Below are 14,812 nucleotides of genomic sequence, written 5' to 3'. Positions count from 1 at the left end.
AATATATTTATGTGAATTTGTCAGTCCTTTATACAGTGTAATGCAGGTGCTGCTGAATTAGTTCTGGTAAAGACGAGTAAAAATTCCTTTTGAGTGTATTGTAGTTGTACTACTGTATATATAATTAGCTGTATCTACTGTGGTTTTGTTAAAGATCTGTATTGGCTTTGCTGAATTGGTCAAAGTTGTCATGAAGTTGCTTGAATTTGGTTGTGCTGTCGTATGTCAAACTAAACAGAGTTAATATGAATGTCACCCTGTATAGAAATCAGTCTAAATCTGATGCTATGCCTACAGAATTTGACAAGTGACATTTCTAAAAAAAAACTGTTTTTGTGCCACGTTCTGTATTTAATTTAAACCTCTGCTGCTTATTACAAGAGCTTTTTTTGTGTATTTCCATGTATTGTTTAACATATATTAAGTGTATTACAAGAGCTTATTTCTTCTGATGTTTCATCAGTTTATTCATTGACACCACACTAATTTTGAGAGTCTTGATTTGCACTCGCACACACCCACGTGTGCCATTCTGGCTGTTTCTATTTTAAACCTAGAGAGAAAGTGTGAACTGTCTGCAGCAAGAACAGCCTGTTTTAGTTTTTATGACAAGAGGCATTCACATCAGTGCTGCTCTCTGGGTTTTGAGGTTTTGGGTCAGCTCATTGTGTAGGGTGGACAACTGCGGTTTGTTTCATACTGCAGTTGGCCTTGTTATATATAGAGTAGCAGTGGTAACTGAGGTCTTGAATAAATATATCTGGGGCTGCAGGTTTTTTTTTTGGTGGTCGAAGTCAGACCTCTTATCCTGTGTAGTGTTTTTCATTCTTACATTTTCACTGGAGAGCATGGTGATAATAAATATTAACCAAGGAACGTAATTAACCACCATTCATACTGAAATATGATTCTGAGTTAATAGGCAGATGAACTCTGGGGCCTCCCCAGTGACTTAACCCATGACGTTTCTTGCCTGTACACAGCTAGATGTTCGAGATTGGAGCATGCCTGCTGTAAGACTGGTATTTCCCCAAGCTCAGCCAGGTGTCCCACCAAGTATATGGTGGGCTTAGTTAGCCATGGCTCTCTCAGTGACACAGCGGCCCCTGTGGACTCCCGGGCAAATACAAGCATGTTGTGCTGTTGAAGAGGGTGGCACCTTTTCTGCAACAAGATAAATAATGAGTAATGAGTGGATCAAAGGTGGGTGGGCTGGAGGAGTCTGCTTAAGCATCTTCATTCTCCCCTGTGTGCGGATACAGGGTTGGTAGCAGCCAGAAGAGATAAAAAAAAACACACAACAGGCTATGCTTGGTGATTCTTAATTGTAAATAAAAAAGTAATTTGAATTTAGGAATTTCTTAATGTATCAAAACATTAGATAATGTTTAATTGATTTTTATCTCCACCATTAAATGTTTCAGGCATGGTAATGCATATTTACTTTTACCAGTTTACATGTTAATAAAAATTGTTAACAACATTAAGTTAACCTCATCAGAGAAAGGAATCCACCTATAGTACCATCCTGGTAGAAAGTCACATTTCTGTGAATGACGTAACCTACTTGTATTTTATTCATATTGAAGAGTTGTCTTTCTTGTCTGATCATATATTGTCCTGCCATATTCTTTGGGAATTTTCCCATCACAGTGGAAATCAAAGTTTCCCCATAACACGTGTTATAGTTATATGTATACTGTAAGTGCCTCTTTACATAAGTGTCTGTGCTTGGCACTCCATTGTGGCCAGGACTGCCACCAGCTGCTACTGTATTTGTTGTGTTCTCCATTTTGTACTTGACATTATAATATGTATAAATTTCTAGTATTTTCCTCATGCAGATCACTATAATACAGGGTTCTAGAGAGCTGTATTCTTCTAAAACAAGTGGCGTCTGGGCAGAGTTTATCTCGTTGTTTATCATCAATTAGTTTCATGTCAGGACTCTTACAACCATTTTATTGCTTCAAGTACACCGCCTATCAGAAATCAAAGATATTGGTTTCTCAGTAACTTTTAACTGTATTTATGGTTTGTTGAGGATAATCATCCTATCGGAAAAGTGTAGTGTAAGCCACTAAAGTCGGAAGAGGACAAACTTTTGGATTGATCTGTGTAGATATAACTCTTTGATGGGTAATAAGCAATTCACATAAAGTACTAAGTAGATACAATTACTTCAATAATAAGCTATCAATGATTATGCAGATACTATGTGTTACATGTTGGTTGCAGGGAAGAGTTTGATAGTTTGGTGTAAAATGGAAAATGGTCAAAAGGTTTTGTAAAATTAAATTAATTGTATGTGAAATGTGAAATAATACAGTACTGATCAGTACTGGTAGTTTGCCAGTGCACATTCTAGTTGAGAAATGTGATTAATAAGGCTATATCAGTTCTGTTGTGAACACTAGATGTTCTTCTGAAGCCTTGCCTTATGCCCCTACTTTGTTAACAGGCAGATTTTAAAGTTAATGTTCTTGTTTGCATTTGATTAAACCCCCTTTGTTCCTAGACTGTAGGGAACAGCCTTGCTTTTTCCACAGATATATTCTGATGAACTGAGTGCCGTCTGGAAATGTTAAAATACAGACTGCAGAGATGACGTGGAGTACTGTGACAGTGTCCAGAGGGGTCAGTGCAAAGAGATAAAATACATCTGTGTTTAAAAACGTAACCGGACAGCATGTTCCAGCCTGATATTTTTTTCCAGTTTTTTATACTTTTTAAATGACCCACTTTATTTTAAAAATGAGCTTTGTTTAAGCAGAGCATTTTTAATGTCTCCCCAGTCGTCACATTTTTATGTTTCAAGGTTGTATGCATACACAGGTGTTGTGACGAATGGCGTGGGGAAGCTTGGGCGTCTCTTTACTCTTTTTATCCAGTTCAATTAGACAATGCGAATAAACCCATTCACAATCACTGCTTTATCAGTAAAGTGTGTTGAAAACACAGCAGTGTATCAGTGAAAGCAAGGTACTGCAGGACTAATTTGATAAAATCACAGCAATTGGAACATAAAAACAGAGTTGCCATTTTTTTGGCATCTTTCCTTACTTGACTACAGAAAGCACACATGATTCCTATTGGAAGGTTGTAATACTTGTTTGACCCTCTAGTAATTCACTAAATCATGTTTTAAAACTTAGTGCTTGAAAAGCACAATGTAGCAGGCACATAAGTTATTCTTGAAAATGCCCTCAGAATTCAGCCAGTAATACGTACAGTACAGTCATAAACTGATAATGTTTACTGTCTTTCTAACATGCAGAACCAACACAAGTAAGGATATTTCTGGTGTCAGAGTAATTACCATAGATTTTTTTTGTCACACCAGCCTTTTGCTTTAAAGTATTTATTTAAAGAGAAAACACATGTGATGTTTTCTATTAGTTTATGCATGTTCTCTGAAAGCCTCTAAATATTCTGCTAACAGTGGGTTACATTTCCATGTGTTATGGATATAGGCATACACCTGTACAGTTTCAGTGGATTAGTGGATTGGAAATGTAAAATATTGAAGAAGATTAAGATTTTTAAGAAACAAGTATTTTAGTTCTTAGGTGTATGTTTAAACTGTATTTATGCTGTTCAAAATTTGAATTACTGAACAGCAGTTTGTGTTATTTGCTAAGCTACTGTACAGTATGTACTGTACATGCATTTTTAAGGACTTAAGGTGGGTGATTAAGCAGAACTCCCTTAATATGAAGTATCCTTGGGACCTATTATGCACAATAGAAGTTCATTCAATTAATTGGTGGAATGTAGAGTACCTGCTAGTGTTGTGTACAATAAAATTATTTTTGAAAGCATGTCTCTGTAGATGATTTACCTTCTTCCCTTATAATGAAGAACTTTGCAGGGGGGCTCAATTATATCTTAATTAATGGTGTTCATAATTGCACATTCCTGCACTTCATTCTAAATGCTGTGTAACGATTATACCTTTAACTTATCTCCGCTCAGTTCTCTGCCTCTCATGGTGAGCTGTGTTGTGCTAGCACAAAATGAAAATTGCAACTCTCCCAGGAGGCACTTGTGAAAGTGGCTCAGTGGTAAATGTTGATTGGCATCAGCAGTTGAAGTCTGTGCTTGTACTTCATTTTAGCATTTTCATGAAGTGTGCTTCTGCTTTGCATCGCTGAACAATAGCTCTTCAGAGAGAAGTATGTTATTGTCTGCTGAAAATAGATGACCACAGTTAAAGCACCTACTGTACAATAACTTACGTAGTTTTTGCTACAATTAGAAATGTCATCATGAGCAGGTAATTGGCTAAATTACTGCTAACTACAGTCAACATGAATCAGTGCTGCAGTCTTTTGGATGTTCTCTTATTCAATATGGTGTCCTATATTCATCTAATATATGTTATTTATAGGGATCAGATCAGATGTTTTTTTTTGTATATACAGTACAGTATGTAATATACAAGTACTGTATATACATATATATATGTTAATATACAGTAATGTATTTGCTTTCAATGTTAATCTATATATCTGTAAATCAGTACTTGATTCTTATAAACATATATACTTACCATGTTAACATCAGCCACTATGTTGTACATGACTTCAACTGACAAGCAGACAAGACGTGTTATAATGAACGTTTTCAAGAAGAACCTGATTTAAATGAGTTCCTTTCAGGATATTAGTTTAACTGTCTTAGGTAATATTGCTTATACGTAAATGTATGGACTGCCGAACAAATAAAGATACAGTAGGTTTACAAACACTGCAATTGTTCTGATCATGCTTATGGTTTACAGTGATAAAAGCGTAACTCTTCTGTCATCTTGTCTGAAGGTTGAAATTAGTATTTTATTTTGTAATGCAGAAGCTTTAATAGAGATGCCTTTGCCACCTTGATTGATGTACTTAAACCCCTTAATATCAGTACTAGTTACAGTACATTCCCTCACAGTGATGAATCAAAATGGCCACACGGCAAAGGATCATCATGAGGTGTATAATAAACTGTGCATCTATGACAGAAGGCACTGATGAGGTCACTTAACCCCAACTGCTCCAGGGGCGCTGTACAATGGCTGACCCTGCGCTCTGACACCAAGCTTCTCTCCCTGTCTGTGTGTCTGTGTCTCATGGAGAGCAAGCTGGGGTATGCAAAAAGATGAATTCCTAATGTAAGAAATTGCAAGAAGGGCTAATAAAGCAACATTATTATTATTATATAATTTCTCTTAGAATTTACTTGCCTGGTTTTGTCTTTGTCTTGAAACAGGGTACCTTTTAGAGTTTAGTGTTTGGTCCTGGTACTATTTTCCCTTAATCTTTTATTTTGATTCAGACAAAAGTGTTTCCCTTACTTTCTTATTTTAAATTTGACAACATTTATGGAGTTGGAGTTATTGACGGGACCAGAAAATGTCTCTAAAAGTCTGGAAAATTGGCTGCTGCTTTTCAGGTTCTCAGGGGTCCTTTCTAGTATACTACAGACAAAAGAGAAAGGTGGTAGATGAGTCTGCAAAGGCCCTAAATGTTGTTGTTTTTTTCCAGATGACATTATTTGTGAGTTCAGTGCTTTTGTCGGTATCACTAAGTCAATTAAAATCCGTTGGGTTTAAGAGTGGGTCTCGGGTGTTTATTCAACAACAGTACTGTTTATGTGGGGAAGAAGAAATTGTTGTAGAAAACACATCAGTTCCTTGAGGTAAATATTGCTGTTCTAATTTAAAATACTTTTTAAATAAAACATGTATAATAAAAATGTAAATGATTTAGTTTAAATTGTTATACAAGTTGTGTTTTTGAGAAAGCTTTTTAATTTTTTCTATATTCATGTACATGAAGTTGCATTGCAGTTCAGTTCAAATGGGTAAAAATGAGGACTTATTTGTTAGTTTTGTTTTTATTTTGCAAATGTTATGCAAATCTAACAGACATACAGTATGTTTGTGAAGCGCAAACGTAAACTACATCATGCTGTCTTATGCCTAGTCGATCTGAACAGGGTTATTTAAATATTTGAAATGATTCAATTTCTATTTTTAAGCTTTATTTTCTTGTAAATTCTGAAAATGGAAGAAAAAAGATTGGTGAAATCCTGGCAGTAGATATTATAGAAGTTAATAAATGTTAATTTTGTCTTTTAGAGATTTTGAAATATGCAGATCAAGTCTGTGTTGTATTTACTGTTAAAAGATTTTCATCGCCTGCAAAAATAGTCATGACGAATATGGCACATGAATATGACCTCAGCACAGTTTAGAATTCTCAGGTTCCTTCTAAAGTCTTTGCATTTTTTTTGCATATTATGAATGGGCTTTACAAATAATGCTGACTGCCATTCATGCCCTAAGGTGTGTGGTTAACGTCAGACGGTGGCACTAATGTGGGCACAGTAAGCATTAAGCTGTATTTCATTGCCATGAGCTGATTTTCTTTCTTCAGTTTCCTTGCTCTTTGTTATCACACCATTTATTATGACTTGTAACAAGGAGACTTGAGAAGAATAAATGTATTATCTTGCTTGAAGCATTGGAAAATTAAGTATTTTCCAATTGTCTAATTGTGTAATTCTGGGCATTATAAACAGTCCCTAAACAGTGAGTGTAGAAATAATGCAAAATAAATTCAATCCAGAGTAGTATTTTTTTTCATCCATAAACTGTAACAGTACATTTGTGGTAAGAAATGTGAGAGAGTATTTTATAAAATGAACTTGTACTGCCAGTGCTACTTATTAAAATGGCTTCTGTGCCATTGATGGATTATTTGTGACTCTTGGTTTGGATTGTTGCTAACCCCAATTTTAGACTGTTATGCTCCGGATTTCAGTATACTGTCTTTTTATATTTTTATTATTGTTCCATAGCATACTATATGTAGTGCTTTTTTTTTTTTACAAAAAGGTAGCTGCTGTAGTTCTTATTTCACCTCAAATGTTTCTTGAAGTAAGAAGATCCATTTGCCATTTGCCGATTTTATTGAATTATTTTAATTATTATATTAGCAGTTTGGATCAGAATTTTCCTGTGCAAATTTGTTAAATCTTACATTTGTTCATAATTTTTCCAAAGACAAATTATGTATATGTACTGTATGCGGTGTGTTTCTGCTGCCAGTGTTGATAACTTTGGATGTAAAATCTAATTTACCATGTGTCTGCCCATTCCATTACTGTCTAAATCTTTGTAGACATTATTATTTTACATTATTTCTGTTTTCCACTCGCACTCACCCTATTTGTATCTACAAAGGTAACTTTGTAGATAGTTGATAAATTATATTAAGTATCATTTGATAATTAGATACAGTTTTTGTAATCTGTGGTGCAGATTTCAGGGAATATGTAAATCTTCCTTAGGGATTGCTGGGTATTGCAAAACTTTTTTTCATGCTGCAGATGATTAGTTTGAAAATCTAGATCAATTATAAACCCTTCTTTTGTCTTCCAGCTCATTGCCTGTTTAGGTCCCAGTATTACAAAGGGATGAGATATTGCCATAGAGACACCTATTTATAGAAAGCTTGAAAGAAACGTTACTTTATTATGTATTCATAAAACCAGCTCTGGTGTCGGTACTGTTTTATTTTTTTCCACTCTTGTGTCATAAGAACGTACTGTGCTGCTCAAATCGATGGACCGGAAATTTTGCCATGAGTATTTGATAAAAAGTATTTATTTTTTAAACAGGTGTATATATGATATTATATAAGATGTCAAGTATAAACGTAAAACATGTTCTTAGTCAAACAAGAATTGACCTTTTTCATTGCCTTAAAAAATGCAGTCAAATAGTAGAAGTCAGCATTTTGCAATTCCAAGCTTTTAATATGTTTGTCTTACTATTGCAACCAGCACCGAGGAGATGGGGATTATTCATACTTTACTCAGCAAATATGCACTTTTCAGTCAGCTACCATTTTTAAGACAATCAATTTTAATAGCAAAAATCAAACAGTATCTGTCAGATAGAGGTATTTAGAGTAAATGTAAGGCACGTCACAGATGGGTTATGAAACTCCCTTGATTCTTTGACTCGGAAAAAGGAAAATTAATTCCCGTAGACACCTGAAAATTTGAAGTAATAAGGCCTGTCACATGAAAACCACATTGAAGGTCATTTCCTCTTGTCCAGCTCTTTAGCATATGCATTCTTTCCTGTCAAAAGTAAAGCACACCTGTCAGATGTACTTAAGATCCTGAAGTAGGTCATCTCTATATGCTGATATCAAACACCCAACTGCCCATATTCAAATAATGATACTTATGCTTCATTTAAATTGGAACAACCAGAGGCATATTAAATATCTTGTGGGTAATAACTGCTGGTTCTGCCTCCCCTGTTCCCTGGGTAATGGTGCCTTTTATAAATGACATTGCTTATGAACAGTGATTGTGAGAGTAGAGAATATAGAAGTGAAATGTCATTATTGAAGACTTCGGCTATCTACCCTGAGGCTTTCAAACTTACCCTGACTTACAACATGTCTTTTACTGAGGACTGCTTACTTGGTCTATTTGTGTGCATCCTTTGTCACCAGATGTTCAGAAATTGCAATAGAGTGGCTGAACTGGTGCCACTTATCACTGCTGAAAACATCTTAGCTTTCCTGGAATTTACTTGAATAAAAACTTACGTTTTAGCAATAACACAAAAACGCATGTTCCTATGTGGCTCATTTTACTGCCAGGTTGAGCATAAAAAGTGTGATTGATTCTCTGGTCGGATGCATTTCAGGAGAGCGATTGCTCAGTAAGTGTTGGATCTTCAGCACTATGGTAGGCAAAATGTGTGTCAATGTGTGTCAGTGTTTGTAATGAGGCCACTCCACACTTACAGGAGCTTCTTTAACTGTTGCCAAGGAAAACTACCAGCTCCTTACCTCGCTTATGTAGATTGATAGCGCAAATGGATCAGTGCTGTAGCAGCCATGAATCACTGAATATCCAAGGATGTATAGACGTTTCAAGCACATAGTGCTACCGTCTGTTTTGTTTTTATTGATTTAACAGTTTAGAATACTGGTATACATCAGTACAATTACAGTATTAATAAAGTGGTATGGTATTCTGTTTAGGATTATAATAGGATATGCCCGGCACAAAATGAATTTTGACTTTGTTCTTGGAACAGTATACTGCACTGACTACATACTGTAGCTCTTTCATTTACTATGTTCACTTTTTGAATCTAATGCAAAAAGAGTAATGCACTTTTTAAAGAACAATGTACTACAAAACACACAGTAGGATAGAATTATAAGTATAGTTTAACATTTATCATAATTTAATTTGGGTCAACAAGTTTTGCCTGTCCATTTACCTTTTTGAGAAAGCTGGCGAGCCTGTAAGGATCTTCTTCTGGGTTTTTGTAGAGTTTGTAGAACGGTGACCTTAAGTAGTTGACTGTGGTGAGGAAATTATGAGGTCATATTTGACATAGTGGCGTTGACTTTCTATATTCCCTTGCAGTAGCATGAGACATGCTGGTTGATAAGTTATTTGTCTAAGTTATTTGCTCCCATTTTATTTCAGCGTGCACATTAGGGATGAATTATTTAAGAAAAAGGAGCAGCAATGTAATATGGGTTAAGATGGATAAATGGAAAAACACAAGTAAAAATTATCATCATTTTTTATTTAGCAAAATGTGGTCATATTTTAATACCGGGAGAACATTATGATCCCTTCATGTTCTGGGGGATAACAAAAAGTTCAGTCCTGAGTCCAGTTGGTACACATGCAAGTTAAAATACTAATAATAAAACAGCCCCAATGTTTAGAGATACTGAACAAGGTCACATGTTTTCTTTAAGCTTCTCTCAACAGTTTGGAAGTTGAGGAACAAATAAGACAGTACTGTATTTGGTTTATTAAACCAAACTAGAAACGAGATACACAAATCATACAAACCTAAAATTTATAAACTACTGTGTGAAGTCGGAGTGAGCTCCAAGCTCAAATGTTAATACACTGACAAACCCCAGTCTACTCTGGAGAAGCCAGAAATTTGACACAAAGCTTTTTCCACAGAATAGATAATATCATCTACTTGGAACATTGTACTCTAAAACAATGTCAAAAAAGGTAGGTTTTGGTCACTATCGAAGAATGCATGAAAATTACAGAATGAATGACAAGCTTTGCCTGGTGAATTTAAAAGGTAAATTTAATGTTTCCTCAAGTATGAAAAATAAAGCTCCTTTTCTTGTGCCCCTTCAGTGCCCAATCTGTAATAGGTTTCTTTTCATCAAAGTGGAATCCAAGTACTGTAGTACTTTGTGTCATTTCTCCCACAACTACTAGACACTCAAAGCACTTTACAGGTAACGGGGACTCCCCTCCACCACCACCAGTGTGCAGCCCCTCCTGGATGATGCAACGGCAGCCATAGTGCACCAGAACCCTCACCACACATCAGCTATCAGTGAGGAGGAGAGCAGAGTAATGAAGCCCATTAATAGATGGGGATTATTAGGATGCCAGGACGGTTGCAACCCTATCTTTTTGAGACACGCCCTGGGATTTAATGACCACAGAGTGTCAGGACCTCGGTTTTACGTCTCATCCGAAGGATGGCGCCTGTTTACAGTATAGTGTCCCCGTCACTATACTGGGGCATAAGAAGCAAATGGACCGCAGGGTGAGCGCCCCCTGCTGGCCCCTCTAACACCTCTTCCAGCAACAACCTTAGTTTTTCCCAGGAGGTCTCCCATCCAGGTACTGACCAGGCTCACACCTGCTGAGCTTCAGTGGGCTGCCAGTTGTGAGCTGCAGGGTGATATGGCTGCTGGCCATAACAATCCATAATAATAATTATGAGAGTAAGCTGGCCAGGGCACTGGGGTTAACACCCCTACTCTTTTTGAAAAACGGCCTGGGATTTTTATGACCCCGAAACGTCAGGACCTCGGTTTTACACCTCATCTGAAGGAAGGACGGCGCCCATTTTACAGTACAGTGGCCCATCACTATACTGGGGCGTTAGGGCCAACACAGACTGCAGCGCGAGCAATCTGTACTGGTCCCACTAACGTTTCTTCCAGAAGCAACCTTTCCCCAGACGTCTTCCTTCCAGGTACAAGCCAGGCTCACATCTGCTTTGCTTCAGTTTGTTGTCAGTTATGAGCTGCAGGGTGATATGGCTGCTGATAAGGTACAGGTACAGGCAAGACTCACTAGCCAAGGGAATTACAGTACATATCCATGTACATTCAGTCTCCCCTCCAGTCACAACCGTTTTTGGCTTAGAAGTTTCTGAATTTTCTGTGTTCGTCATGACAGAGGTTTGTTCTGCAGACTTTCAGTTCTTATGTTTTGTAGGTCAGGTTTGTACATCAGCAGATATTTATATCACAGGCATAAACTGCAGCCAGTTCCCATGACACAGTGGACTGCATAATGGCCGTTCTTCTGAGTGAACATCTGCTCAGAAAGCTCCTTCTGTAGCAGAGTATCAAAGATAACTGCTGCTTGTAAAAGTTGTAAAGTCATTTACAGATTTTTTTCAGTGTTCAGCTCGCCATTATGCTTTCTTTTACAAATGGGAATAATTTCCTCTGATCTGGCCCACAATTTCTTGATACAGCTGTTTTACCCTGTTGCACCTTCATTGCTTTGATTTTGTCTTGGATATTGCGTTAAGCAATAACTGCATCCTGCTTTTTTTCATGTTGTTTTTTTACTCTTTTGTGAACACCAGTTACCCCCTCATATTTCTCAGTAGGTCACAGGGAACAACTGGGGGCAGATTTGACAGCAAAACAAGTTTTGGGTGGCGGTTAAGAGACTATCCCTGTTTCTCAAAAGCAGTTTCCAGTCAGTTGGTCTGTGTCCTGGCTGTGGAAAAACCTGCAGTGTTGGAGAAGTGTGAGGTTAGGTATCTGGTGTCATTGTTATTGTTGCTTCCTGACTTTTTTCTTGAGAGAAGTGGAGGAAACTTAACAGAAGGTAGCGGTGGTTCACTATCCTGACTTTTTACAGTGCGTTCGAAATGCTGTTAAAAAAATCTCTGTGTAACTACTGTTGCATGATATGTAGTTATGTTTAGGATGGGTTTAATGGTTCCATTAGCAACAACAGTCATACACGTGGGCAGTACAATAGAGTGGAACATATTCAAGTGTAAATATGGAATGAATCTGGCTTTAGATTTAAAATAGCTTTATTACCAAGATATAAAATGTTAACTTCTGAATGAAAATTTAATTAGAATTATAAAACAAAGTGAAAGTGGATATTCTTATTATTATGCATAGGAACAACGAATAGGTTTCTTCCATGCTGATTCCATGTTATTCCATGCTATTTCAGCATAGAATAAACCTATTACTTGTTCCTCTGTAGCCTACGCATGCTGACACAGCTACCCACCTGAATTATTATTATTATTACCAATTTTGTGTATGTATGATTGAGGTCCAAAGTATTTGAATATGCATGCCTTTGTAATAGGTGTGTGTTACAGCTCAGTGCACTATGAGTTCCTTGATTACACCATACAAGGATTTTCTGCGGGATAATGGGAAGGCTGCTTTCCTCTGCAGCTTACTGTCATTAATACTGAAAACAACTCATGTGCCCTCTATTGGCAGGAATATGAAGTGCAACATGTGACAGAAGGCAGGTGTATTTCTTCTAAAGATAGTCTCTGCAAAGCTTTGCACACTGACCTGCTTCCTCAGGGGAACCAGGGAGACGTCATACTTGGACAGGAAGGCTTCCAGGGTAGTAATAGGACAGGTTGTGCACAGTGTGTAATGCTGTTATGCTTTTCCTGAATGGAAGACAGTTTTACTAAGAAACAAGCTCACAATTATAATTTAGTTTTTCAAAATTAGTGAGCAGCATCATATTCAGCAGTTATATTTCATACTCACCATCATTCTTTGTCCTGAGATAATATAGTCAACCATGCTTATAAAGAATTGATTTCCACATACAGTATGCACAATGTATGTAAGGAAGAAAATAAGGAACTCAGTGGACCTTTGTAACAGGATAATTAATTATGATCAGTAACCTTTTAAATGGGTTATTAAGACTTTTCAGGAATTCTAGGCATGTTTTGCCTTAATTTAACAGATCCTTTTACTATTTTTTCATACATTTCATATGTACATATTAGAATACAGTTCTAGAACTTTGCATTCAACGATTATCTGGTGTGTCTTTCTAGTTGAAAACTAGGACGTGATTTTGCAAGGTTGCTTCATAGTGGCAGAGAGAACACCAACTATATTATAGGGTGAGGGTCATGACAAAACCCCCCTCCCCCTGAAAAATAAATCCCTAGTTTTGGAAAAAAATGTGTAATTTGTTTTCTTTTTTTTGTTTGCAAAGAGTAACTGATACTCAAAGACAGCTTTCTGTACAGCAGTCAAATACTTTGTTGCCAAGAATTTTTTTTTCTCCATTTTTTCATAACTCAAAGATAAGACACGGGAGGCAAAAGAGTGAGAAAAAAATATCTTTATTTCTGGCTGTGATACAGTTTAGCATGAATGACACATTCCACCCTTATTGTTTTCATTTGCTGACTTTCCACCCATCTCTCTCTCTCTAATTTGGGATGAACATGTTGTAATCTCTGTATTGCCGTCTGTCTCCCTGTGTGAAAGCAAAAACAGAAAACCACTATGAGAAAATCTAGGACAAGCCTTGCAGGAAACAGTCAAGTGCAAGTTAATTCCCAGGATGAGTTCAAAAACAGGTCTTGCACTGCCAGAATTTTAAAATGCCTATGAATTATTTGCACCTGAAAAAAGCATGAAGCCTCAGTGTTCTGATTCTGCCTGTTTAAGTTGGGTCATAGGTTATAACAAGAACACAAGAAGGGAAGGCATGTTTTCCGACAGCACTTTTTAGTTTTAAGAGATGATTTTTTTTCTAGCATAATACACTAACATACAAAGACACTTTATTATAAACACTAGAGAATAAATTGGAAAAAATTGTACAGTACCTTAAGCAGGTCTAAATTATATACTAGAATGCAGAGACTGGATTTTGTTCCTCTTTTCTTCCTACAATACTGAAACCAAACTTTAAAAAAAAACTGAACACAATTAAGTTTTCACGTTTTTTCCACATTCATTCAGAACTACAAAAGAATTGTTTATGAATTTCTCAGCTCTGGTGAGCTTTGGGTTTGTCCATTCTAACATAAGATTAAAGAAAACTGGATTAAAAAATAGATCTTGGAGATACCACATTCTTTTAATACAGAAAATAAAAGTGAAAAAGAGTGACCATTTTCTACCTTAAGAGTTACCATTCTTATCAAAGAAGGAAACTGTGTTTCATTGTTGTTCTGAACGATAGAGTTTTCAACTGCAATGCAAACCCACTAACAGAAGTTTGAAATACACTTAAAAATACATGTACTGTGACATTAAAGGGGGTTCTACTGTAGATATGGGTGACAGTCCTGTTATGGTTTACAGTTGAGCTGAGCTGAGTGCCCTCCTGTTGCCTGTAACCTTTCTTGCATTGTTGTTAAGCATTCTCAGTGATACAGTTTGTCATCTTTGTGACACCCTAATAGCTGTATTCAGATTGCTTTTGTTTTTATTCACAGATCACCAGAAGTTGGAAAGAGAGGCTAGAATTTGTCGTCTTCTGAAGCATCCCAACATTGGTAAGTTCAAATAGAGTAGGTGTGTATTATTTGGCAATCAGTAATTCATCAATGGTAGACAATATGATGAATAAATAACATGATGAAAGATTTTACTCTCAACTTATATATCTGGAATTAATTGGGGGCTTCTATAAAATAGGTATTCTAGAAATTCAATCACAGACAATTCAGCATGATATTTTTTATATG

The 14,812-nt window shown here is 36.5% G+C and overlaps 1 protein-coding gene across 13 annotated transcripts in view; it reads left to right on the top strand.

The window, feature by feature from the left end:
* The window catches only part of camk2d2 (calcium/calmodulin-dependent protein kinase (CaM kinase) II delta 2), a 103,932-nt gene that overhangs the window by 38,464 nt on the left and 50,656 nt on the right, over positions 1-14,812 (top strand). For all 13 annotated transcript variants that reach the window (XM_015345677.2, XM_015345674.2, XM_015345676.2 and 10 more), the window contains exon 3: positions 14,561-14,620. In XM_015345677.2, the coding sequence (XP_015201163.1) occupies positions 14,561-14,620 (60 nt within the window). The remainder of the gene's footprint in view (positions 1-14,560; positions 14,621-14,812) is intronic.

This window comes from Lepisosteus oculatus, chromosome 1, assembly GCF_040954835.1.
Source record: "Lepisosteus oculatus isolate fLepOcu1 chromosome 1, fLepOcu1.hap2, whole genome shotgun sequence".
In the NCBI taxonomy this organism is placed as follows: Eukaryota; Metazoa; Chordata; class Actinopteri; order Semionotiformes; family Lepisosteidae; genus Lepisosteus; species Lepisosteus oculatus.
This window is presented reverse-complemented; position numbering and strand designations above follow the sequence as displayed.